This window comes from Artibeus jamaicensis, unplaced genomic scaffold (genome assembly GCF_021234435.1).
Source record: "Artibeus jamaicensis isolate MK-2021 breed Jamaican fruit bat unplaced genomic scaffold, CSHL_Jam_final scaffold_847, whole genome shotgun sequence".
NCBI lineage: Eukaryota > Metazoa > Chordata > Mammalia > Chiroptera > Phyllostomidae > Artibeus > Artibeus jamaicensis.
The window spans coordinates 29,942,308-29,967,148 of record NW_026522057.1 but is presented as its reverse complement, the minus strand read 5'-3'; the positions used below and the strand labels follow the sequence as shown (position 1 = coordinate 29,967,148).

Genomic DNA, 24,841 nt, shown 5'->3' with positions numbered 1-24,841 from the left:
TAGTTCCGGGGCGGTGTGCGGCCTTCTCTTCCGCGGAGTGCACCTGGGGCTGACCCCGCGGCCCGCGTGGGGACGCGCCTAGGAGTGGGCCCAGCAGGTGCTTCCTGCGGGGCTGGAGGCTCTGAGGATGATGTCTCTCTTCCGGAAGCCCAAGACGTTCAAGTTGCGAGCCCTGCACAGCCAGCAGAAGTTTGGGGTAGCGGGGAAGAGCTGCCAGGAGGTGCTGCGGAAGGGGTGTCTCCACTTCCAGGTGCGGTAGGGGCTGGGAGTCGGGGGCCCCGTGCATCCCCCTGCAGGTCCCGGGAAGGGACAAGGGCGGCTGTGGGAGTTTGTCTGGAGACCCTGGGTGGGATGGAACAGTCTGACCCACCGTCTGTCACCAGCAGCACTGGTGGAGCCTCGTGTCCCCAAGTCCTGACAGGTGCCCCGTGAGGCGGAAAACTCGAGCAGCAGCTGGCCCCAGCTTCGACTGGGCTCCCTACACGGGCTATCGTGGGGCCCACGACAAAGCCCGTGAATGAAGTGCGAGCGCTCCACTTCAGGAACAGGGTGCGGGTGGCGGAGACTCCGAGGGCGCGCGAGGCCCTGCAGAGCGGGTGGAATGTGGGTCCTTGGACTGGAGGCGCCTGGGGCTGATGGAGGTGGAAGCCTCTGTAGGGTGCGCAGGAAAACTTGGGGAGAGGAAAGGGCTGTTTTCCAGGGTGTATGTGTGCGTGCGATGGCCGGGAGTGGGGGGGGCGGGCAGGCGCTCCAGAGAATCACCATTCCTCGCCATTAGGCCCTGGAGACACCCTTGAGTCAGGAACTTCTTCCTCTGGTTCCTGAGCGGGTGCCAGGCACAGAGCATAGGGGCTGGAGGTGGAGGGGGATCGGGAACACCTTCAGTCTTCTGACGGTGAGAGTCACAACTGCTCTGGCTTGAGATTCTGGGATCCTGTTTTCAGTGCACACCAGCTAATGCACTGGGAGTCAGAGCACAGCCACTCGGCGTCCCTTGGACTCGGTTTCCCCTTGTGTAGAAGAAGGGGTTGGGCTCGGAGGCGTCTCAACTCCGGGCTGCTGAATGTTGTAGTTCCTCCAGCCGCTATTCTGACTCTTTGGGAGTTTGTTCCGGTGGCTGGGCCTAGACACACGCCAGCGTGCGTGTGTGTGGGCAGGGCTGGGCCCAGAGTCGCCACAAAAGTTCATAGAACTGACCAGAGGGGGGCAATGGACAGCCAGAGCTCTGCAAGAGAACAGTGCTGGTCACGCTTCTGCACAGAGGCCACACATTACCCTTGGTCAGATGTTCTCCCAAAACCAGTGCCCGGGACATGAACTCAGTGAGCCGGCGGGTCCTGACACCTGCCAGGCACTGTGCCCTCATCCGTGTGGCTGCACCGACCAGCTTAGTGGCAGCCGTCATGAGTCATTTTGGGAAACAGGCTCGGATTCTAAGTGCCCTGGAGGAGCGGCTGGAAAGGGTCCGTGTCCCGCATCCCAGGAAGCAGTGACGCTGTGTATGCTCGTATGTGACTTCCTGTTATAGAAGGACCTACCATGGGTGCCCTGGCTCAGACACATGTGCGTGTCTCAGGCGTGTGCCCCACTGGAGTGCAGATGGCACGTCGAGTGTGATTCTTTACAATGTGCTTCTCTGTGGCGGGCCCACCTGGAGCCCGGTCAGTGAGCACCCTGCTCTCTCCCCTTCTCCCCAGCTGCCTGTGCCCGGCTCCCGCCTCTGTCTCTACGAAGATGGCACGGAAGTGACGGGAGGTTACTTCTGGAGCATCCCCGACAACTCGGAGCTGGTGCTGCTCACCGAGGGCCAGACCTGGGAGGGCTGTAAGTGGTGGGGCCCCGGGATGCTGAGGGACAGGGTCCGGTAGACAGTCCTCCAGGCAGGATATTCTGATGGTGGACAAGCCCACAAAAAGAGGCTCAATAGCATTAGCCTTCAGGGACATGCAAGTCAAAGCCACGGTGAGGTTGCACCTCTTCCTCCACCCCCCACCCCAGAAGGATGGGCACTGGCGAGGATGTGGGGGCACCGGCACCCTCATTCACTGCTGGTGGGCAGAGTCTGGTGGTTCCCGGGACAGGATCACCAGGGGACCCAGCAGTTTATGCCTAGGTGTGCACCCAAGAGGCGTGCAAACACAGGTCTGCACAGAGGTTGCACAGGGGCGTGCGCAGCAGCCTTGTTCATATGGCCGGAAGGTGGAGAGAAGCCCGTGCTCTCAGACGGACAAACGGCCTGTCCCAACGGTGGAAGACTGTTCCACCAGGAAAAGGGGTAACCCCGGGCCGCACCCCGCCCACTGGTTCTGTACCAGGGGTCTGCTGCAGCCGCGTCTGTGCTGTGCGTGGTGGCTCGTGGAATCTTACTTCTTGTTTCCCCAGGGGCTCATGGTGTCGACCCCCTTTAACTGTGGCTGTTTCCCATCAGTGCACAGTCCCTGCCACCCCGCACGGCGCTGGCCGAGAATGTGTGGCTGCGGGGTCCCCCGCCATGTGAACGTGGGCATCCGCACAGCCCAGGTGGCGTGCCCACTGCCCGGGCAGCTGCCACGTCCTCTGCATGCTTGTCGCTGACCGTGTCCTCTTTGGTGGAATGTTTCTGTGTCCTCTGTCCATTTTCTAATTGTTTTTTACGTTTCAGTGCTGAAATTGGAGAGTTTTGTTGTTCTGAGACACTCTGCATGTGAGTCTTTTTGTCAGGCAGTGCGTCTCACTCTCCCGGAAGAGGAAGGGCCCTTCGCCGAGCCACAGCCTTCGTTCTGACGAAGGCCCGTTCACCCTTTTTTTTCATTCTACTTTTGGACTTAAGGCCGAGAAGGCCCCCCCAGCTGTAGGTGCCCAAGGCCCTCGCCTTCTCATTTTTCTGCATGGGTCGCTACGACCACGCGACTCCATCCCTTCTCTGGTTGAGGGCAGACCACAGAGGTTGCTTTGCAAACTCTGAGCACCCTGGTGTCCCGCAGCGGCCCCCGTGGGCCGAGGTTCTGGCCACGGGCATGCCGGGTTCTGTCTGTGAGATGCTGTGAGGGCAGCGGCAGACTTTGGCTGCACCCTGCCCTGAGCCCCTGAGGCGTGGGCAGCTGGCCTCTGGCCTCGAGGACCGGAGCCCGGGTCCTGCTGAGGCTGGTGGTGCCCCAGCTGAGCGTGGTGGGCGTGAGGAACCCTGTCTCCCAGAGGCTGTCGGCCCCATGTTTTCCCAAGGCGGTGCCCCGAGGACCAATGGCTCTTCTGTGTGTCCCCCCTTCTGGTGGCAGATGTGAGTGACATCAGTCGCTTCCTCAACGTGTTCCACAAGCCGCATGTGGGGGTCATCCAGGCTGCCCGGCAGCTGCTGTCGGATGAACAGGCCCCGCTGCGGCAGAAGCTGCTGGCCGACCTCCTGGGCACTGTCAGCGAGAACATCGTGGCCGAGACCCGGGCCGAGGACCCGCCCTGGTTCGAAGGTGCCCCGTGCAGTCAGGGCCTGGAGGGCGCTGGGGGCGGGGGGGCTTCCCCAGAGCCGGACACGGGGGTGGGGAGGCCGGATTCTATTTCAGCTCCCAAAGCAAGGGCCCTCCCAGGTTAGGGGCTTGCCTCCTGCTCCCTGCTCGGCGGGGGGTGGGGGGCAGATTCCAGGCAGCCTAGGACCGTGGTGAAGGATGCTAACACACAGTTCGCCATCCTAACCATTGTCAAGGGCACAGCTGAGGGGCCTCAGGCACATTCGCGCTGTCGGGCAGGTGCCACTGCCATCCTCTCCAGAACTTTCCTTCTCCTACTCCATCTCTGTCCCCCTGGAACTGTAACCGCTGCCCCTCGCCCAGCCCCTGGCACCACCCTTTATTCTGTCTCTGTGGCTCTGACTCCTCCGGGGACCTCCTACAGGTGGAGTCGTTCTGTGTCTTTTTGCGACTGGCTGATTTCACGGAGCTTGATGTCTCAGAGGTCCGTCTGTGTAGCCGCAGGTGTCAGAGTTTCCTTCCTTTTCAGGGTGGAGCCATCTTCCACGGTGTGGCTGGACCACACCTGCTCTTCTGTCCATCCGTTGGTGGACACCTGGGTGGCTTCCGCCTGTGGCCCGTTAAGTCAGTTGGAAGCCCCCTGAGAGAATACATCCGCCTTGGAAAGGTGGCGCCGGGCGGGAGCTCTTAGGAGGCTTCTGAGACCCTCCTGGTGGACCAGAGACCCCCACCTGAAGCAGTGAGCAGGGTGTGCGTGCACGGCCCCGCAGGACGCTTCTCAGACAAATCCCCCACCCGCCCCCCTCGAGGACGGCCGGGAGTGCAGGGTCTGCCTTGGCTTCTCCCGCAGGTTTGGAGCCCCGGTTTAGGAGCAAGTCCAGCTACCTGAGGTTCAGCTGCGAGAGCAGGATCCGAGGCTACCTGAGAGAGGTAGGGCTGCCCCACGGCAGTGTGCCGGGCGGGTGGGCCGTGCGGCTGTGTCGGCTGGCACTGCGGACGGGGCTTCCCGACCGTGGTGCAGGGCGTGGTGGTGCAGGGCCTGGCGTTCCAGTCCTCAGCCGCGTCCTTGGCGTCCTCCAGGTGAACGCGCACACGCCCGCGGTGGGCGCGCAGGCTCGGGAGGAGTTTGCGCGGGTGGTGGACGCCATGGGCCAGAAGCTCCGGGCTGAGCGGTACAACGGCTGCTACTTCGACAGGGGCGCCAAGGCCGGCAGCCGGCTCTGCACGCCCGAAGGCTGGTTCTCCTGCCAGGTGGGCTGCGTGCCCCGAACCCTGGGGCCCTGGCGCCCCCTGAGCTGCCTGCCAGGCCCGGGAGGGGTGGGGGGCGGGTCAGCTCCCGTTCCCTGGGAATCCGCACGGGTCCGAGAACCTGCGTTTCCCACATGTCCCCAGGTGCACACCCGCTGCTCAGGGACCTCGCCGCTGCTGTGGGTGGGGACACAGGTGCCTGAGCAGAGCTGTGCCTTGGCATCAGGGGAGGATGACATTCCTTTGGGGGGGCTGGTAAGAGAAGGGGTGCTCGGGAGCCTCTGGGAAGCACGCGCGTCGTCCCCCTGGGTTAGCTTTGTGGGTGACAGAGCTCGGGGGTTCCAGGGTTTGTGGCCGCTGTGACACTTGGGGCACTCGTTAAGCGTGGCTCCTGGTGGGTGGCACTGGCTGCAGGCAGTGTTCTGAGCTGCGCAGGTGGACGTTGTGGGCTTCTCCGGGACAGGAGTGAACCATGGAGCGCCACGTCCCCCAGCGCCAGCTCTGGGCTTCGGAGCTGTGGCTTTGGGAGGGGGCGGAGGGTCCTTCCCGCCACCGTCCAGCCTTCCCCTCAGAGGCGTGTCAGGTGTGGTCCTGCCCCGAGTGGAGATGGCACCTGGGGCTTTGGCCAGTGCAGCCCTGCTGAGCTGGGCGGGTGGCGGAGGTGATCGGAGACCAGCAGGTGGCTTTGCGGCAGCCCCTTCGTTCTCTCTCGGCGCAGGGTCCTTTCGACATGGCCAGCTGCGTGTCCAGGCACTCCATCAACCCCTACAGCAACAGGGAGAGCCGGGTCCTCTTCAGCACCTGGAACCTGGACCACGTGTGAGTCCCCCGTGTTGGCAGGGCCTGTCCTGGGGAGCCGCCTTCAGGCCCAAACAGTGCCCGCGGGGCTGCCCACGGGGGCACCTGCAGCTCACCCGCGGCCTCTCCTGTCCTCGCCACCCAGCCCCTGGGTGGTTGCCAAGTGTGGTTTCTTTAGGAATCTTGTTTTCCTCTTTGTTTTTTCTGTGTGACCAATCGCCATTTTACGTTTTAGCCACAGCCGCGTCGGAGCTGTGTCTTAGCCGAGCCTGTGGGGTTGCAACACCGGAAGTGACCGTGTCTGGCCTCCCGTTGCAGAATAGAGAAGAAGCGCACCGTCATCCCCACGCTGGCGGGGGCGCTCGAGGACCAGGACGGCAGGCAGCTGGACTGGGAGTACTTCTACAGCCTGCTCTTCACCTCCGAGAACCTGAAGTTGGTGCACGTCGCCTGCCACAAGAAAACCACCCACAGACTCAGCTGCGACCCGAGCAGGATCTACAGGCCGCAGACGAAGCCCAGGAGGAAGCGGGCCGCTCGCAAGTGCCCGTGACTCGGGCTCGCGCCCTCCACATCGCCCTGGGCCTGGGGACAGGTTGGGGGGGCACAGGGAGGATTTTAACGGGTGCTGGGTTTTTTTGCCACTGCAGTGGCTTCTGGAAAGAGCTTCTACAAAACCTCCCTACAGACTCCAGACCCCAGGGCAGGTCTGAATCTGCGCCTGAGACCCCACAGTGGAGAGCAAGTTTGGTGCCCCGGCAGGACGTCAGGGGCGCTGGTGCCCGGGCGGTGGGGACCAGGGACCCGTGCTCTCGGGTCCTACCCGCTTGGGGCGCCCGTGTGGCCCCGCCTCCAGGCCCAGGCTGAGGGACGATGCTCTCCTGGCAGCTGGGCTGAGTCTCCCTGCCCTGACGGCAGGAAGCTCCACCCCAGACCCTTTCAGGGAGAGAAGGTCCCGCTCCGCGAAGAACACACAGGTGTTCACTCCGTGCTGACGCCTGTGGGCAGGGAATGGCCGCTGTGGCGTTACATCCCACCCCCTGGAATCCAACGGCCACGAAGGTCGGGCAGCGCTAACTTCACGAATCCCCTAACACGAGTGCGGGATGCGAAGCGGTGCAGAGGTTCTCGGTGCCTATGAGCGGAAACAAGGCGGGGGGGGGGGGGCTGCCTGTCCAACTCACAGGCCAGCTCCGCAGAGTGCGACCCGCCGCTTACGAAAGGCCTCCGCGTGCCGCACACGTGTTGGCGTGTGCAGACAGCACGTCTGTGAACAGTGGCAGTCCCGGGGACAGGGTGGGCACGGCTGGCTTTCACAGGACTAAGTCTGTGAAGTGCGGGTTTCACTGCACACTCGGACCTCCGTACCCGCGGGCTGGCGTCCTCGGCGCTGGTCCTCGCCGTTTGTATCCATTTGCACCAGGAGCAGGAGCATCTTGGGTCTGGGTGTCGGGGCCGGTGCTGGCTGCACCCCTCTGCGGGGACCGATGGGACAGCCACGCTTGAAATGTTCAAAATGAGCATTTATTTTGTAACTTTTAAAATTTTTTATTTTTTACATTTTGTAACATTTGAACTTTCACATTTACTGTAGAATCAGGACACACGATAAAGACTTTTCATAAACAGACATGTTGGAATAGTTTGCATTCATTGAAAATGATGGACATGAGGATGAAATAAGGGGTCAGACTGATCTTTTAAAAGCTGACCCTTCAATGGATGGAGCAGAAGGGTCACCGGTTCCATCCTCAGTCAGGGCACAGGCCTCGGTTGCGGGCCAGGTCCCCAGTTTGGGGCATGTGAGAGGCAACAGATCGATGTCTCTCTCACACATTGATGTTTCTCTCCTTCTCCCTCCCTACTCCTCTCTCTAAAAGTAAATAAAATCTTCTTTAAAAAAGCTGGCCCAGCCCTGGCTGGTGTAGCTCAATGGATTGAGCGCTGGCCTGCGAACCACATGATCGCGGTTCGATTCCCAGTCAGGGCACATGCCTGGGTTGCAGGCTGGTTCCCTGCAGGCCAGTTCCCAGCACGGGACGCACAAAAGACAACCATACATTGAATGTTTCTCTCCCTCTCTCCTTCCCCTCTAAAGATAAATAAATAAAATCTTAAAAAAAAAAAAAAAAAAAGCTGGCCCAGATTGTCCCATTTTCTTCATAGAAACATGGGACCACCTGGGGCCGAGCCACTGGTGTGGGGCGCGAGGGGCCTCACCCCACATGCGGACGGGGGAGCCCGCGCCTCTTCCCAGGCCCTGCGCACTGAGGGCCGCCAGGCAGCCCCCAGGGTGCCCGCTTCGCGACGGCCTGGGCGCTGGCAGTGCTGTGCCGGCCCAGAGTTCAGCCCCCAGCTTGTCTTGGTCACACGCTTTCTGGGCAGTGGGCGGTCTTAGGGGAGTTAAAGTGGACAGGCCTTCTCTACCGCAGCGTCAGAGTGACCCTGCTGCCCACCTTGCAGCTGGACACACAGGGCCACTGCTGTCCCCAGTGGGCTCTGTGCATGACTGCGTGTCACTTTGCAAAGACCAACCTTCGAGTGTCTGTCCACTGGAATGTATCACCTCACACGGTGGTCCTTGAGGCCAGGGGGCTGGGACGTGTGGTCTGCAGGCAGCGGGGTGGCGGGGGGACGCTGTGCCTGGTGACAAGTGACACTGTGCAGGACAGCTGGGCCCTCCCACGTGGCCCTCACCACTCGGCCTCTGCAGACGCCCGTCACAGGTTTATTGTCCAAGGTTAGACTTGTCCCATGGAAGAGACGCACAGGGCCAGGTAGGTGGGAGGGGCGTGGGCTCCCCCCAACCCGGGAGGAGTGGTCCCGTCCTACGGGGTCTCCCTCGGCTTTGTCACAGTCACCGAGCTGGCCACTGGCCAATGATTCAGTCTCCAACCCCTGGAGGTCAGGGGGGTTCTCCCAGCCCCCGACCCTTGGGGTCCCAAAGTCACCTCACTAACATGACAACGCTCAACTCTCAGGAAACTCCAGGGGTTTGCAGAGCTGTGAGCAGGAAACCGGTGAAGACCCCATGAACCACAGGGGGTGCCCAGGAGGAGGAGGAGGAAGGCGCCCCTCACCCAGGCCTGGCAGCAGCCGATGAGGTGCATGGGGTGCGGAGGCCAACCCCACCTTCCAAGGACGAGGCAGGGCAGGGGTTTGCTTTTGCCACTGAGCTCCCATCTTATGTATTTATTTAAATCTTTGTCATTGATCTTAGAGGAAGGGAGAGAGAGAGAAACATCCATTTGTTGTTCTGTTAGGCAGGACGGACGGCGAACCCAGACAGGCAGCAGGAGGGAGACGCCCAGTGACCGGGCAGCCCTGGGCCCGGTCGGATGCCAGTGCAGGGGCCCCAGCGGCACAAAACCACCAGGCTAATGGGGCAGGGGTCAGCCCTCGAAGTCCCACGTCTCGTCCCCACGCTCTGGGAAGAAAAGCCTCAGAAACTGGGCTTTCGTCCTGAGGCCCGCAAGGCTGGAAAGGGCCCAGAACCCGGAGGAAGGAGCCCATTGACACCGCTGGGTCTTCCCAGGGCCCCCCTCCTGCAGCCCCCAAAGCTGGCACCACCTTTACCCACCAGTCAGTGTGTAGCTTCTCCACGGCGTCCTGCGGGCTACGTCGGTGCCCGGAACACAGGAGCCTGGGCTTGGTGCTCTCGGCTTGTTTCCTGCCTGGCCTCCCCCTGCTCTTACCCCGCTCTGCCTCGAACCTATGCCTCCCAGGTCCGCCTCCACGAGAACGGGCCACAGACGAACCGCGCCTGTGCACCAGCAGACACGCCCATCTGTGATCCTTCACGGCACCGGTGAGAAGGGCCGAGTCTCCAGGCGGCCATCCTGGAACGGCCCCCCACTCCTGCACTCCCCAGTTGGTTCCTGTGCGTGCCCTGATCTAGGTGGGCATGGTCTCTAACTGACTGAGCTCTCGGGCCAGGGCGCTCCCAGACATTCTGGAAAGGAAAACAGCTTCAGGGACATAAGGCTTCTTGAGATATTTCCAAAATATATTTTATTTTTCCCATATGTTTCTTGGAAAGTTTCTGAGACAAACATTAGCTTCGCGCACGGGAAGAAAGGCGCGTTCTTTGAGAACTGCCGCCGTCGGTCACAAGGACGACCAAATTCTCTCCGTGGAAAGTGGGTGTGAGTGTCATCAAAACTGAAGCGCTTACTCGAAGAGCTTCCTTTACATTTACAGTCTGTCACAGTCACCATACGGCCCTGGAGGCCTCCCGCCCTCCCCCCAGCACCTGTGCAGACAGCCCTGGCGTGGACCAGTTTCCGCTTCAGGTGGGGCTGCCCCCAGAAGTGCGGTTCAGGACACACCCTCCCGGGGACACATTTGACAAGTCCTGTAATTCGCTCAACTGTCCACTGTTAACTGCACGGAACATGGGAGAAGTTGGCATATTTATTTGATTCCCTACATCTCCGCATCCTCTTCCTCCTCCTCATCGTCTTTGGCTCTGAAATGCATCTTCCTGAACTCTCGCCGGCTCACTGAAGGACCAGATGAAGACACTGGTGGGAGGTCCTGGGGGCAGAGAGCGCGCAGCTGTCAGCTACACACAGCCCGCTCCCTGCGCCCAGCTCGGCCCCACCTGTGTAAGGTGGGAGAGAAGTGGGGGAAGGTGGGAAAGAGCACGTCCAGCAGGCGCGGGCGCCACTCTCTCTCTCACACACACACACACACACACACACACACACGTGTGCGGGCAGGACCTCAGGCCCCTGCAGTGGGGTCCGCAGATGCCCACCCCCACGGAGGGCCAGAGCGGGAGTGGGATGGCTGGGCGCGTGCCAGCGCCCAACTGTTTCATTAGCTCCTCCCGGTCCACGAGGACTGTGTGTCTGACTCCTGCCAGGGCGGGTCTGCACGCGGGTCTGCACGCTGGGCGCGAGGGAGCTGAGGGACCCCCCGCGCCGCCAGACTTGCCTGCATCAGCTCGACGTTGCCGAAGAACCTGCTCACTGGCATTGGCTGGTTGCTGTCATCATCCAGGAAGACGCTGCCGTCCATGTGCAGCGGCGGCGTCTGGGCTGCCTCGGTCTCCTGCGTGTGCCCGCCCCCTGCAGTGGGACTGCTGTTCAGCTGGGGACCCGGAGGGGCGCTGGACAGGCCATCTTCTGTCCCTGCCGAGCAGGCGTCATGCACGACTCGGCCGTGCCCGAAGGGGAGGCCCGCGGTCTCCTGTGCGGTGCAGATGCCGGCGTCCTTTCCTGGGGCCGCAGGGCCGCCGTTAGCCAGCTCCAGGGGCTCGTTCTCACCAGGGGCCTCCGGGGACGCTCCGGGCAGGGCGGCGCTCTCGCTCTTGGGGACCAGTTTCTGTAATTCTGACTTCACAAGATGCCCTCTGTCACACTTGAACTTTTTGGAAGTCCGCCTGTCCGCGCCTCTGTGCGACGAAGAAGTCTGTCGAGGAAGAACAGCATCAGGGAGAAGACAGCCGTCCAGGGCTGCGGAGCTCGCGCTCCTCACACTGGAAGCCGTGGACACGCTGAAGCCCAGCGTCTGCTGTAGGGTCAGGGCCGGGTCACTGCCCGCCACCCGAGGTTCAGCTGGGGAAGAGCCCAGACCCCCCAACACCCCCACAGCTGCCGCTGTCTCTAGGCTGTGGATTTCCTGAGGCAAAGTCAGAAGTGTGGACAGATCATGAACGGGCCACAAAAGCACCCAGTGTCCATTCCTTCTGCGGAGCGGGGGCTGCGTGGGGGCGGGGGCAGGGGCAGGGAGCAGCGGCCGCCAATGCCCACCGGCTTTGCTGGGCCACGGGCTGGGGGAGGGACTCATGGCTGCTGGTGTCGAACCAAGTCCCGGCCTCACTGCGCCAATGCACCCAACCCGACGGACTCTGGGACAAGGCCTGCTCGGCAGCCACAGACGCGCGGGGCCCCCTGCAGCCCGCTCTGCCTTCCTCCCAAGCCCTCAGCGGTGAACAGGATGGCCCCATGCCACCGTCACTCAGAGGGTGGCGTTGAAGGAGACGATGCCTGAGATGCCTGCCCACGAGCAGGCAGGCCCCCCGGAGGCAGAGCCCCGGATCCACAGGCACTGGCAGCGCCCCCTCTGGTGCCAGGACGGGACCCGCAGGGTGAGCCCTGCGCCCACATCCCAGCGTCTTCTGTGCAAGGCTCACCTGACACACAGTTCTGGCGGACAGGGCGATCCCGGCTTCCTGGGCAGAGGCCAACCTGGCCGCACAGCTCCGGGCTCTCAGGCGCGCCGAGGACCGCACTCCCCCTGTGAGCTGGACCGGAGGCACGGCCGTCAGACGCTGCTCTCCCGAAACGTGGGCGCCGAGGCGGGTTTCCCGACTAGGGGAAACGTGCAGACGGTCCCTCCCGCCCCCCTTCTACCATCAGGGCAGGACATCCGCAGTCCGCGTGTGTGAGTTCAAACAAAACTTGGGGTTTAAGATGCAAGGTCTGCGCTTCCCGCTGTCCTGGAGGCTCGGCGTGACCTTCCCTCGCTGCGCGTCCCTGGGGCCTCGTTGACAAGGTCGTGACCAGCAGCACAGAGCCTCCCTCAGGAGGCTCTGCAGCCTCTGTGCCGAGCGCCCGCTCTAGATGCAAAGTAACAGGAACGAACCAGCCGCCCTCCCCCAGCCCATCGCTCCCTCCGGAATTACAGTTAGAATCCACCCTGATTCCATCAGTTCAAAGTCACCGACGTCTGTCTGATCAAACCACAGTGGGAAACGGGTCCACCTCCAGTCCACTCTGAATGCAAAGGCGAGTCTTCCAATGACGAGAGAGGAGTTAACACAATAACAAGATGTAAATGACTTTATTTGGGAACAACGTCGGGGTCTTGGTGCAAGAAGCTCCGCTCCAGCAGAGGCGTCAGCATGCGGCTCTCCTGGCGCTACCCGACACGGCGCAGGTGCCGGGGCCGAGCGACCACGCCGTGTGCCGCACTGTCACCGAGCTGCGGACTTGCCTGGGGTTTCAGTGTTTTTTTCCTGCGAACTGGTTTTCCTGTTCCAGAACGGACACCACGCAGGTGTAGGAAAGGATGGCAGTGAGTGATAAGGGAAGGGAACAGCATAGGGACACTGCAGGGGACAAGCCCTGAACTGGGAAGCCACAAGGGGACAGAGGAAAGGCCGCACACTCACAAGAAACGAGATCGAAGAGACAACCAGAGATGTCGCTACAACAGCACTGCGTCCACCCCCACTGTGGCCCGTGCTGCTCACCAGGCTGCTGCCCGCCTCCCCTGGGTGCTCCGCTACTGGAGCAGGGAGGCCCCACGGAGAAGCCCGTGGCTGTCCCAGCTACGCAGAGCCCTGGCTCAGAGGTTCTGCCTGGGGGGGAGGCAGCATCAGAACAGAGAGCTCTTCACCTCTTCCCCGAAGGGACTGACTTCCTCTGCAGGGAGCGCGGGGAAGTCCAGAACGGCCGGGGCTGAGAGGAAGGGCAGCTGCATCTGCTGTGGGTGGCTGGTCTGCAGGAGAGGACAGCGGGGCGCGGTGAGAGGAGCCCTCAGGGGCCAGAGCAGCGCAGAGGCCGACCCAGAGCTCTTCCTTCAGAGAAGCCGGAGCGTGACAGGGTCAGTGTGCAGGGCGCGCTTCCGCCTCAGGCCTTAGCTGGAAACCACTGGGCAATCGGCTGGCAGTTAATAGAGCTCCGGGCTGGGGTGTGTGGGGGTAGAGTCCCCCTAAAAGCACTGTCATCCCAGGGCGACTGTGGGCACACCCAGCACTGCCTTGTGTGTGTGTGGGGGAGCAGACCCCCACAGAATAACCCAGAAACTCACTAAACAAACAAACAAACAGTGCACTAAGGAGAGCAAGCCCTGGGGCGGGGCTGGGAGATCCGTGCCCAGTGTTGCTCCAAGATCCGTGCCCAGTGTTGCTCCAACGTACCATCCAAAACGCCCCATTTCAACAAGGAATTGTGAAGCTTGCGAGGAAGCAGCGGATCACACACGGGAAAAGGGCTTGGCTCTGGGCTGATCAGAAAGTGTTTAAAGTGGTCGTTTTAAATGTGTGAAGAGAGAACAGAAAATGATGAAAAAGTAAGATTTGATGATCGTGTTGTGTCTAACAGAAAATATCAATGAAAATAGTTATTATAAAAACCAAATGTAAGTTCCATAGTAGAAAAGTAGGACTAAATTCTATGCAGCAGAGAGAAAGAAGGAGCTACTACCCTTTGCAACAACATGGATGGAGCTGGAAAGCATTATGCTGAGTGAAATAAGCCACCTGTTGAAAGACAAATACCATATGATCTCACCATTAACAGGAAGCTAAACAACAAAACAAACAAGCAAGCAAAATAAAAACAAAGACATTGAAATAGAGAACAAGGGGACAGTGACCAGAGGGGAGAGGGAAGGGAATTTAAGAGGAAAAAACGGGAGGGATTTAGAGGAACAAGTATAAAGGACACAGGGACAATAACTAAGGGGGGTGGAAATGGGAGGGAGGTAGGGAGCACGGAGCGGGGTGGGCTGGGATGGGAGAAATAGAAAACTGTACTTGAAAAATAACTAAATAAAATTTTTAAAAAAGAAAGAAAAGTAGGACTAAATAAAACATTCAGTAGAGAGGCTCCACAGTAGGTGTGACCTGGCAGAATAAGAATAAGCGAACCTGAAGACAGGCTGATCGCTACGCAAGCCAAAGAAGAGAGAGAAAGAGCCAAAGAAAATGGAGAGAGTCTCAGAGAAATGCTGGCCACCACTACGTGAACCAATGCACACACAGTAAGAGTTCCAGGAAGAGAGGACAGAGAGGAGCAGAAAGACAGTCAGAGAGATAATGAGAGGGAACTCCTGAACTGACCAAAGACCACCACCGGCACACCCAGGATGCTCAGAGACCAGAATTCCAGGCAGACTGAATGCAAAGACCCCACAGACACATCGCTGTGAAAACGCCGAGTCAGAGACAAGGAGAAAAACCTTAAAGCAGAAAGAGGAAAATGACTCCTTACTCACAAGAGAAGCCCAATAAACAGGCCACTGACTTGGCAGCAGACACAGTGGAGGCCAGACCACAGGGGTACATCCTAATATATTCTAAGTTCTCAACAAACAAAGAAACAAACATACAACCCAACAAAACCCCAAAACAATACTGTCGACCAAGAGTCCTATAAGCTGGCAAAGCTCTCCTTCAAAAATGAAGGCGAAATAGACACTTCTGGGTAAACAAGTGCTGAGAGAACATGGGTGGACCAGCTGAACCAAGAAGCAGAAATATTACTACTGAAAGTTCTTCAGGCTGAAAGCAAGTGATCTCAGATGGCAATTCAAACCCAAAGAAAAAGAGCCAGCACCAGCAAGTGCAATTGTGTCCTTACTGAGGACAGTATAAAGGAAGCCCAACTCCTTCTCCTGAGTTGAAAAGCAATTACATGCAATAATACGGATACGACGCACAGGAAAACGCGCCACATTTGCAACACCGGCACCAAGGCGGCAGCACCAAGGCAGCGGCGAGCTGGAGCGAGGTGCTGTCGGGCTAAGAACACGGCTGCAGGTGGCAACGCAGGCATAGCGGTGTACTGTTGGGTTTGTGGCAACAGTGGAATAGTTATAACACATCCCCAAAAGCAGGCGACGAAACCAGAGCAACAGAGGGGCAACACTGCCGTTTCCCTGGAATTAGGCTGGGGCAAATCTGAAGCTGATTCTGCAGCTTTGACCGGGACGTTAAACCCAGAGCGACCACCAGGAAAGAAATTTTCTAAGCTGGTGGAAAGCATCACCCAATGAAACTGTTACTTTAGAACACATTCACTTTAGTCCATTTACACGAGGGCCATAGCAAAACAGAGTATAGTAAATACAAAAGTAAAACAGCACGCGTGCCTCCAACTATACCCACAGACCTGAACGTGGGTGGGCCAGCTGGACCGAGACCCAGAGACGTCGACGGGAAAAGGCCGCCGCACGCAAAGCCCAGCTACGTGCTGTCTACGGGGGCACTTCAGGGTCAAAGCCAGGCATGGCCGCTGGAGGTGGGCCCTGCAGCCCGGGAGCGCCCCGGTGGAAGCAAGCCCGCCCCCAGGAGGCGGGCCCGCGCCGTCAGGGTAGAAGGGGTCCCAGCCCCCTGCCTCCGGTCACAGTGCGCGCCGGTTACCAAGCGCCAGAAACTGGTGCCCCTCCATCCGCACTCCCTCTGGGGTGGGTTCCCCATCACCCTACTGTGCACGCGGGAGACTGCGGCCAAGCTGAGGTCGCCGAGGCTTGTGTGGTGGCAAGAGAAAAACATGACCCCATGGCTTGCCAGCGCCAGGAAAAAAACGCCTGGGGTCCAGACCAGCCCCGGAAAGGGAGCCCCGTTACAGGGAGCGCGGTCTGAAGCCCCTTCCCGGGGGCGCGGTCGGGGCAGCCCCCTCCAAGGGGCGTGGCCCGAGAGCTAACGGGGACTCAAACTCAGCAGAGGACGCCCCTAAGCCCGAGGCGTCCCTCTTCAGCTCCCAGGCAACCGGCGGCCGGAGCCCCCGCCTCCCCCGACCCTGCTCCCGCCAGACCTCGGCCCTCTCACCTTCCGGCTCCTCATGAGTGTGAGAAGCGCACTGCCGCCCCCGAAACGCCGCCAAGCCCCCCCCCGACTCCTGCCCAACGCTTCACTGCCCTGCTGCAACCCTCCGGTCCTCGGCCCGCTCAGTAGCGTCTGACGTCACCAAGGGCTCCACCAATCACACCCCGGAGTCTTCGGGCATGTGACCCAACAAAGTGGGCGCTGTACGTAGCGGACGGGCGGCGGCCATGTTTGTGAGGGTCACTTCCATCGCCTCTGCGGCCGCCGCGTTTCAGAGGGGCGGCAGCCATCTTTGGGACCGGCAGTTCCCTTGAAGTCCCTTGGGCGCGAGTCTCAAGAAGGGCGGGCGTTGACCGTGGTGGGCCCCCCGACTCCTGCTGTGTGAGCATCGTGAGCAGTGCTGGAGCCCCCTGGCCGGGCGGCCCGCCAAAGCCGCCTTCCTTGCAGTTGGGACTGCAAGCCCGGCGAGGTCCTGCATCTCTTGCTGGGGAACCTTGGCCAGAGGGCTCATCACCCTGACCCCACGAGCGGTGAGGTTCCCAGGGTATTGGTGGGACCTGGCCCGGGACCCCAGCGTGGCTGCACGCGTGAACCCAGCCTTTTCTCTGAGTTTGGGGGGAAAGGACTACATCAGGTCACTTCCTGTAACCCCCCCCCCAGCTTTCTTCCTGGTATTAACCCGGAAGGAATAAAAGACCTTCGAAATAAAAGACCTTTCAAAGTGAAAGACAACCAGCATTTATTGGAGATCAAAGAATGGCTGTTTGGAAGCACCGAATCGGAGGGTTCATATCGGCAACAAAGGCAGGGGGTATTGACGCGAAAGGGAAGGGGGTCGATGACACCCAGAGAAGGCAGGCGTGTCTGCAGGTGCAGATCAGCGGACATAGTGACACCAATGCCAAACAACGGTAAACATTTTCAGCTCCCTGGCCACCGGCCTGGTAGTCCATATTTCTGCTTTCTCGTTATCTTTGCAAACAGTTCTTTGGAACATGAGCTTGGGCCCCGTCCAAAGGTTGTTTTGCCCTGTGCTAACATTCCCAACGGTTTGAGGCATAAGACATGCAAGGGAGTTTCTCTGTGTTGAAAGAGGCTCCATTTATTTTATTCTTTATGCAGGAGTGGCCAACATTTTGGCGTCTGGGCAACACTGGGAGAAGAAGAGTTGTCTTGGGCCACGCATTAATTCACTGTGACCCATAATCACACACACACATGATCTCATAATGCTTTAAGAAAATTTACCATTTTGTGTTGGACAGTGTTCACAGCCACCCTGGGCTGCAGGTTGGACACCCCTGTTAGGATGGGGGCCTAACCCCTTCACCCTGCATCCCTCTCTGCGTGCCTCCTTGGCCTCTGTGAGAGCAGGTCACGGGGAGCCACCCGGCCACCTTCCCAGAGCCCCTGGCAATGCACTGGCTCTTGTCCACCCCGGGATGCGGCTGTGTCTCAACATTTGAGACTGTCACAAAGTTGAAACCCAGCTTTGCCCTCACACACCTCAGGCCCTGGTTCCTGGACTTCAGGACGGGCCTCAGAAAGGGCGCAGTGGGCTACAGACCCCTGCAGGCTGAGGGACGTGCCCTCCCTGTGACCACAGCCGTGTGCTTTGCACATGGATGAGCGCGGTGCTTCCTTTTCTATGACAGTTTTTGCAGGTGAGAACACTTAAGGCGGAAGAGGGAGCTATGTGGCACCATGGCCTCGTGTGCTGCCCGGGGGTCCCTCTGTGCTTTGTTCTGTGGTGGAGGCACGATACATAGTCGATTCCGAAAGCACTGATATTCTCTGCTCGCGGGGAATGACTCCCTCCAAGCCCGAAAGTGCAGCTGATGCCTCCTTTTACTGCATGAAAAGTGAGCCTGCTTACGACTCTGCCAGCGCCTCTGCTCAGCGGAGGGCCCTTCAGTTAGATGGCACTCGCAGCTGGTCCCGGCAGTGTGCGAGGCCTGTGCAGGGTTCGCCAGTGCACATGCACGCACATGCACGCACACGCACGCACACGCACGCACACACAGTCGCCTACCCCGTGGTGGCACCCTTTCCCCCGCAGGCCTGTGCTTCTCCCGTGTTGTCTCCCGTGGCACACACGGAAGGGAGAAGACAAGTGTGGGCTGGCAGGAGATCCATTTGAAAAGGAACCGATGTACCACTGGCTGTTAAGAAAAATCCAAAGCGATGCTGGATTGAACACCCGACCTGTCCCGTTTTCACGGAAATCGCCTTCACAATCAGCTGGGTTGGGTGGTTTTATTTTGGAGCCCTTCAGAGCCCAGAGCTCTCAGAAACCAGGCTTTGGTCGCCAGCAGCCATGGAGGGCCCGACGGCCGCTCCCAGTGAGTGTCGATGCGCAGAAACGCCACTCTGTGCTGGGCCGCGGCCCCGGCCTCTGCTGTGAGTTGGACGTCTTGGAGGGGCGCCTGGTTTCTGTTCACAGACACGCCCTGTTCCCCGCTCACCCGGCTTCCCACCGCAGTTACCTCCGACACGCCAACATGTTCCAGAGGGACACCAGCGCCGAGCAGGGAGCGGTTGCTGTGGAGAGAAGCTGGTGCGGAAAGGTGTTGGAGACAGCGTTGGAGACGAGGAGGGGCAGGGAGGGGGAGAGTGTGGGTGTGTGTGTGGCAGTGGCCCCCGTGGCTCCCTCGTGGAGCCCTGGCCCTGGCTGCTGGCCTAACTCAGGGAGACTTTCGTGGCCTCCTCCGCAGACGCAGCCCTGGTCCGTGTCATCCCAGTGTTTTTGAATGGTGGGCCGCTCTCTGGTTCCAATCTCTGCAGCCCTCTGGGAACAGGGTTCCCCGGCGGGTCGGCCGCATGTGCTCACATCTGAGCGAATCTGTGACCAGCAGAAGGCTGTTATCACGGCCGGGCTCACGGGCTTTGGAGACGCACGGACAGCGGCCTGAGAGCTCACAGCTCTCCCTCTTCTCCCGCCGCAGGGAGCTCGGAGGGATGCTCGCTCAGAAATTCTCGGTTTTACCTCGTTTGCCTGCCTTTCCACTCCTGGCTTCTGTCTCTCAACGGCAACAAGTTGTGTGTGTTCTAAACATCTCCTTGCGCTGCTGTTTTTATTGACGGCAACTCACGATCGTTTTGGCAAAGGAGCCAGGGTGCGAACGTGGACCCAGCCGGCACTGGGCCAGTGGAAATACACCAGGATTAGCCAGGAATTGTCTCCTGCCTCTTCAACACGAGGAAAATGTCATTGTCCTCATGTGTATCCATCAAACCCGTCTTGGAGAGTCAGAAGGGACAGAGAAGCAAGCCTGGACACACTGCGGGGCAGCCGAACTTGGGGACAGCCACGTCTCATTTCCCGCACACACAACACCCCACGTGGGTGTGGAGGAGGCCGCAGGGAGGCCGTGAGCTCCACCTCGCCCTGGCCCGGGAGCTCCCCGGCCGGCAGACCAGCTCACTGAAGGTGACCATCCTCCCAGAGCCTCCTGGATACGGAGCCCAAGATGCGCAGAGCCAGGCAAAGGCCCGATTTCCGGCTCGGTGGGAGAAGTGCTTCCTGAAGATCCCTGGGCGGGGGGGCTGTGCCGATGGGAAGCCCTGTTCCGAGAGCCCCGGGGTCCCCAGAGCGGGTGGGGGAGGGGTGGGCCCGGACCCCCCAGACGGGGGGGGGGCAGGGTGCGGCTGGGCATCGGTCTCTCAGAGCAGGTTTACTCCGTTTCCCACGCGCGCAGGCATCCGCGTGCCACCACCCCTCCCGGCTCATTCGGCCCAGCATCAGTGGCACGTGAGGGACAGCCACCGAAGGAATGTGTTTTGCCCACGGACATGACAACCTCTGACTGGTGGCTGTTTCCTCCTGTGGCCGCGGTACGGCGTGCGGTCTGTGCGTGGGAATGGCACGGTCTCGGGGACCGTCTGAGTTTCAGGCACTGCCTTCATCGGAACGCCAGCACGGGGAGGACCCGCCACCACCGACATCGGAGATGGCCACCCAGGAGAAGGTACGGTGACAGCTGCTGTCACCCGGGACGACCCCCAGTGAGGACCAGGGGCGTCCCTGCCTGGGGCCTTGTGGAGCACAATGCCACCTGATTTTAAGTCAGAGTTCCACGCGGGCTGTGCAGACGGTGCTCAGTGGCCCTGTGTGCCCGGCTGTCGGTCAGCTGGAGGCCCTGGGAGGGCAGCTGGGGCAGCCACCGGGGCACAGGGACCTGTGATGTGGTCCTCCCAGCAGCCTCCCCCGCGTGACCGACAAGCCACTAAGACACTCACCTTAGGGACATGGGACTGCAGGGGTCAGTGGCCGCAGCATTGGCTTCTGGGAAAGGAGGCAGGGTGGGGGAACCCCCGTTTCAGAGCCACGTGGCTGGCCTCACGGCAGGGCGCGGGTGCTCGAGGGTGTGTAGTTAATACACAAAATGTAGGGGACGTGCGTCTGCAGGTTGGCTGGGGAGGGCTGCTCCGCGAGAACTGGGGTTGCAAGGGATGCTGGGGATTTGCTCTGCTCTGTGGGTGCTGAGGGCAGAGTGTGACCCCGCTCCGTCAGCCGGCTCGCCTGCAGGGGGCGTCCCTGACACCCTTGAGGGGCATCTGCCTGCTCAGGTCCCCCATGGCTGGCATCCCTGTGGCATGGCTCCCTAAGAACCCGGAGCAGACTCACATTGAAGATGCTAAATGCTGAAAAACCGGCACCATGGGTAAACGCAGGGGGCATGTCCAGGGCTACCTGTGGCCCCTTCACAGCAGCTAACGGGTGAGCCAATGCCGGGAACTTAATCTTGCTGGTAGTGCCTTGGCGGAGCCTGAGCTCCCAGCGTGCTCCTGGCTGCTGGAGGAAACGTTGCACCCACCTTGTCTTGCTTTGGCACCATAGCTGGCACAGGAGAGGAAGGCGGGACCTGCCCTGCCACCTGCTCTCCACACACGGCCATGGGTTCCTGGGGCGTTGGCTCAGGGATGGGAGTGGTGGACAGCCTGGGTGAGGGTTTGTGACGGACCCCCCCAGAGTTCTGGACATTTCCAAGTTCACATAGTTGGCATGAGACGCCATTTAGAGATGAGACGCCATTTCCCCTTGGACTTGCCGGTCCTGGGTTTTGTCCGAGACCTGGATTCATACCAGACCAGGACGTTGGGGAGAGGTGTTCATTCTCCCTCCCTCCCTCCCTCTCTCTCACACACACAAACACACACAGAGGACACGGCCCACACGAGACCTCACTTCCCTTGCAAGTTCAGGGCCCCCCAGGACCACCCTCAGGCTTGCTGACTTTCTGCAAGGACCCACAGGACCCACTGGGAGCTGCTCCCCTCGTGGGAGCGGCTTCTTCCAGGGTGAGGCCGCAGCCTCAGAGAGGCGCCCTTGGAGTCCTGGAGGAGGGCCCAGAGCGCAGCCTCCAGGTGCCCCCCAGAGGTCAGCACAGGGCCCTCTCTCCAGCAGCGTGTGTGACACTGTGTGGGGAGGACGGCCAGCTGGACAGCCTCTCCTGAGCCTCAGTGTCCGCAGGTGACACTCCTTGTTCGGCGGGGCTTCATTACAGAGGCGTGATGGACGGTCGATCAGTTGATGGTCGGTTGATGATTGGTTGCCCACATCACCGAGCTCCGTCTCCAGGTGACTGATAGCCGTGACCCAATGCCCGACGCTAACTCACAGGGTTGGTCTTCCTGGCACAGTCAGCCCCTCCCTGAGGCCAGCAGGTGTGGCCGTCTCCCACCCAAAATCACGCCACTGGGTTGCCCAGGGTGGTCCAAGGTGCTGGGACACCAAAGCCACCCGACCAGGCAGGACATCTTTGAGGGGACGAAGGCCAGATTAAATTTCCTGTGCCCTGTCCTTGTGCACAGAGGGGGAAGGAGGTATTGTCCCTCACACCCGGGCCCCTTTATCTGGCCTGGCCGGACTCCCTTCTCTCACGTTCCCGACTGCCGTTGAGTTCCGCGGAACTAATGTCTGTTTTTGTGTGTGCAAAGCAAAAATTTCGTAGAACATTTTTCCTCTTAGGAAAAAAGTAGGCACCCTGCCTTTTTCTCAGCAAGAGGGAAACGTTCTTTTGAATAATTTTTTAATTTGGTAAAACATTTTTTTTGGATTCTGTTGCTGTGAGGATGCCATCTTCCAGCGGAGAAGCCTGCGGATATCGGTGTTTTGATATTGGCGCTGCTCAGGAGCCAGGCCAGGGGTGGCCGGGGGCCACCGTAACGCCGTGGCTTGTCCAGCCACCCCCGCTGCCTCACCGTGACGGCGAAAACCGGTCCCCAGGAGGCGGAGCTCTGCCTGCTCCCTCCCCAGGACCACGGGGTCCCAAGCACAGCTCCTCTCTTGGGCCTGACCCACAAGGACCGGGCCACTGGTCCAGACCGAGGCCGGCCGTGCTCGTCTGGGGGTGGGGGGTGAATAATCTGTGCCCCCCAAGAAGTGCCGTTGTTCTTAGTGTTCGTTCACTGCCGGGAGTTTTAAGGTCTTCATTGTTGTGTTTTAAAGATTTTATTTATTTATTTTTAGAGAGGGGAAGGGAGGGAGAGAAACAATGTGTGGTTGCCTCTTGTGCGCCCCCTACTGGGGACCTGGCCCATGACCCGGGCGTGTGCCCTGACTGGGAATCGAACTGGCAAACCGTTGGTTCACAGGTTGGCGCTCAGTCCACCGAACCGCACCAGCCAGGGCTAAGGGATTCCAAGGTTGGTAATGTTCTGAGGGTTCCAGGCACGGCTGCCCCTGAGTCCAGGCAGAGTGCCCCACCCAGATGGCGCTATTTTCAGCTCCAGGGGGCTCCCTCCAGCTGCTGCTTTTTAAACCTTGCTGCCAGGGTGGCTCAGAGCAGGTGCCTCCGACTCGGAGCAGCAGGACGGCTCCTGAGGTCTGGGTCCAGGTTGGGGTGTCCTGTCTCCTTCCGAGCCGTCCCCAGCACTGGTCCAGGCCTCTCGGGTGAGTCAGCTCTCTCTCACTGCCCTGTGTACACACCGGGGGACGCTGAGGCACCGGAGGGCCACAGCCGCCCGGGGAGCGGGGAGCCACAGCATCTGGACCTAGACACCCCCCACTTCACCACCACAGGGTCTCTGCAAGGGAGCGGCCCCCTGTCCTGCTGGAGCGGGGGTTGGGTGCTGGGCAAGGCCTGCTGCCCGTGGGTGACTCGCTGGAAAGCTGGTCCCTTAGCCTCCGTACCCTGAAGAGCCTGCTGTTCCAGACGTCTGACACCAGGGGGCAGGATGAGACCAGAAATGGCAGCCTGGCCTCCCAGCAGCCGTCTCCAAGGCCAGCGGCACAAGCTCGCCCTGCTCCCCGTCAGGCAGGAGCACAGCAGAGGGGCCGAGAAAGAGGCTGCTTTTTCGATGATGCCCTGGGGACCCCCTGCTGGGCCAGGGTCAGTGGGAGCAGCCACCATTTTTTTAGAAAGTGTGCACCTTCAGCTTCCAGGTCCTCGACACCTTGGGGACGGCCAGGAGAGGACACCAGGGGTGTTGAAAAGGAATCTGCCTGAGTCCGTGGGAGTCCCCACGGGCTCTGTGCTGGGCTTCCCGGTGAAGTGGGGGCGTGTTTCTGCTGCCCACAGGCTCTTCTGTGGCCTGGGGCCCCCGCCCTTCGCCCTTCGCTGCTGGTCTCTTCCTGCCCCCACAATGCCCTGCGCATTGTCCCCTCCCTGAGTCCTTCAGGCAGTGCTTCCCGGTGCAGGCCACCCCATGGCAGGGGTGGGGACAGCGAGCTGGGCTCCCACACCCACGGAGCCTCTGCCTGCAGGGACCCAGGAGGCCCAGTGAGGACTTGGAACTTCGGTTGAGGGTCACTGGACTTTCCCTCCCTCTCCCCACCCCACACCCCCAGGAACTTCTAGAAAATCCCTGTTTTTCCTTGGGGTCACCTGGGAACCGCACAGGTGGGACCCAGGGCTCTGCATGGCCAAACCCCTCACTCACAGAGGGGAAGTAGAGGCCCAGGGCGAATCAGCTCCTGGCAGGGCCTGGAGCCCCCCCCCCCCCCGCCCGGGCCCCCTGCCTGTGCTGGCTCCTGGGTGTGTCTGTGTGTCCGTCCATCTGCCTGTGGGGGATGGTGGTCTTCCTCCCCCCAGCTTTTCCTCTCTCTCCTTTCCTCTCAAACTTCGTTTTTCCCTCTGCTCCTCTTGGCGTGGCAGAGCCTGGGCCCAGTGGGGGGATCACACGTGTGCTGACCCGTTTGGGGACCAGGAGGGACTGAGGGGCTCCCTGGAGAGGCCAGCAGTGACCTAACAGGGACAGTGTCCACAAAGGCTCTGTCTCAGGTGGTGCAGGCACACTGCTCGGGTGCCCTTGACGCCATTATCCGGAGCCCACCGCCACCCAGGGCTGAGCAGGCACGTTGGGGGTGAACACTCAGACCGGGCGCCGCCGCTGGCTCCGTGGGCTGGAGCCGAGACCCGTGGCCGGCACCCACCTCCCAGCACTGAGCCGGCTGGGACGCTTTGGTGCCACGGGGCCCCGAGGGAGGGACTGAGGCTCTGAAGGCAGCAGGACCAAAGCGAAGCCAAGGCTTGGAGAGCCGCCTCCCAGGGCCGACGCCAATGCAGATGTGAGCACCCATCCTGCGCCTGGAGGGCAGCTGCCACTATGAGCTCCGGGACCCTTCACTGAGCGGGCGCAGGCGCAGAGTTGCGGCTTGGAGAGGCCCCTCACCCTGCCAGGGTCCGCCGGTGGCGAGGTTGTCCCAGCCCAGCCGCCGTCCGCAGCCTCGTCTCCCCAGGCTGGGGCAGAGCACTCTCCTGTGGAAGACCCCAAACGCAGCCTGGGGACAGGAGTCCCGTCTGTGGCCGTCCCAGGGGGAGGTGCTGCTCACAGCGCGGCCACACTCAGGGCTCGTGACGTGCCTGGTGCGGTGCTGACCGCTTACCTGGGGTCCTCGCGATCCTTCTAC

The 24,841-nt window shown here is 60.7% G+C and overlaps 2 protein-coding genes across 5 annotated transcripts; one reads left to right on the top strand and one right to left on the bottom strand.

Moving 5' to 3' along the window:
• Nucleotides 1-10: 10 nt before the first annotated feature.
• On the top strand, nt 11-7,116 carry DFFB (DNA fragmentation factor subunit beta). 3 transcript variants are annotated; one of them, XM_037146959.2, is made up of 7 exons: nt 11-250; nt 1,698-1,824; nt 3,255-3,443; nt 4,291-4,370; nt 4,521-4,691; nt 5,407-5,507; nt 5,805-7,116. In XM_037146959.2, the coding sequence occupies exons 1-7, from the start codon at nt 128-130 to the stop codon at nt 6,037-6,039; spliced, it is 1,026 nt and encodes a 341-aa protein (XP_037002854.2). In that variant the 5' UTR covers nt 11-127; the 3' UTR covers nt 6,040-7,116. The 3 variants fall into 3 exon arrangements, with proteins under 3 accessions (XP_037002854.2, XP_037002856.2, XP_053516445.1); XM_037146961.2 differs by lacking the exon at nt 3,255-3,443; XM_053660470.1 differs by lacking the exon at nt 4,521-4,691.
• A 2,355-nt stretch (nt 7,117-9,471) lies between these two features.
• CUNH1orf174 (chromosome unknown C1orf174 homolog) lies at nt 9,472-16,581 on the bottom strand. 2 transcript variants are annotated; one of them, XM_037146962.2, is made up of 4 exons: nt 15,991-16,580; nt 11,626-11,736; nt 10,425-10,901; nt 9,472-10,022 (listed from the first exon to the last, which is right to left on the bottom strand). In XM_037146962.2, exons 1-4 carry the CDS (start codon nt 16,003-16,005, stop codon nt 9,912-9,914), a joined length of 714 nt encoding a protein of 237 aa, XP_037002857.2. In that variant the 5' UTR covers nt 16,006-16,580; the 3' UTR covers nt 9,472-9,911. The 2 variants fall into 2 exon arrangements, with proteins under 2 accessions (XP_037002857.2, XP_037002858.2); XM_037146963.2 differs by lacking the exon at nt 11,626-11,736 and having other exon boundaries at nt 15,991-16,581.
• Nucleotides 16,582-24,841: the final 8,260 nt, after the last annotated feature.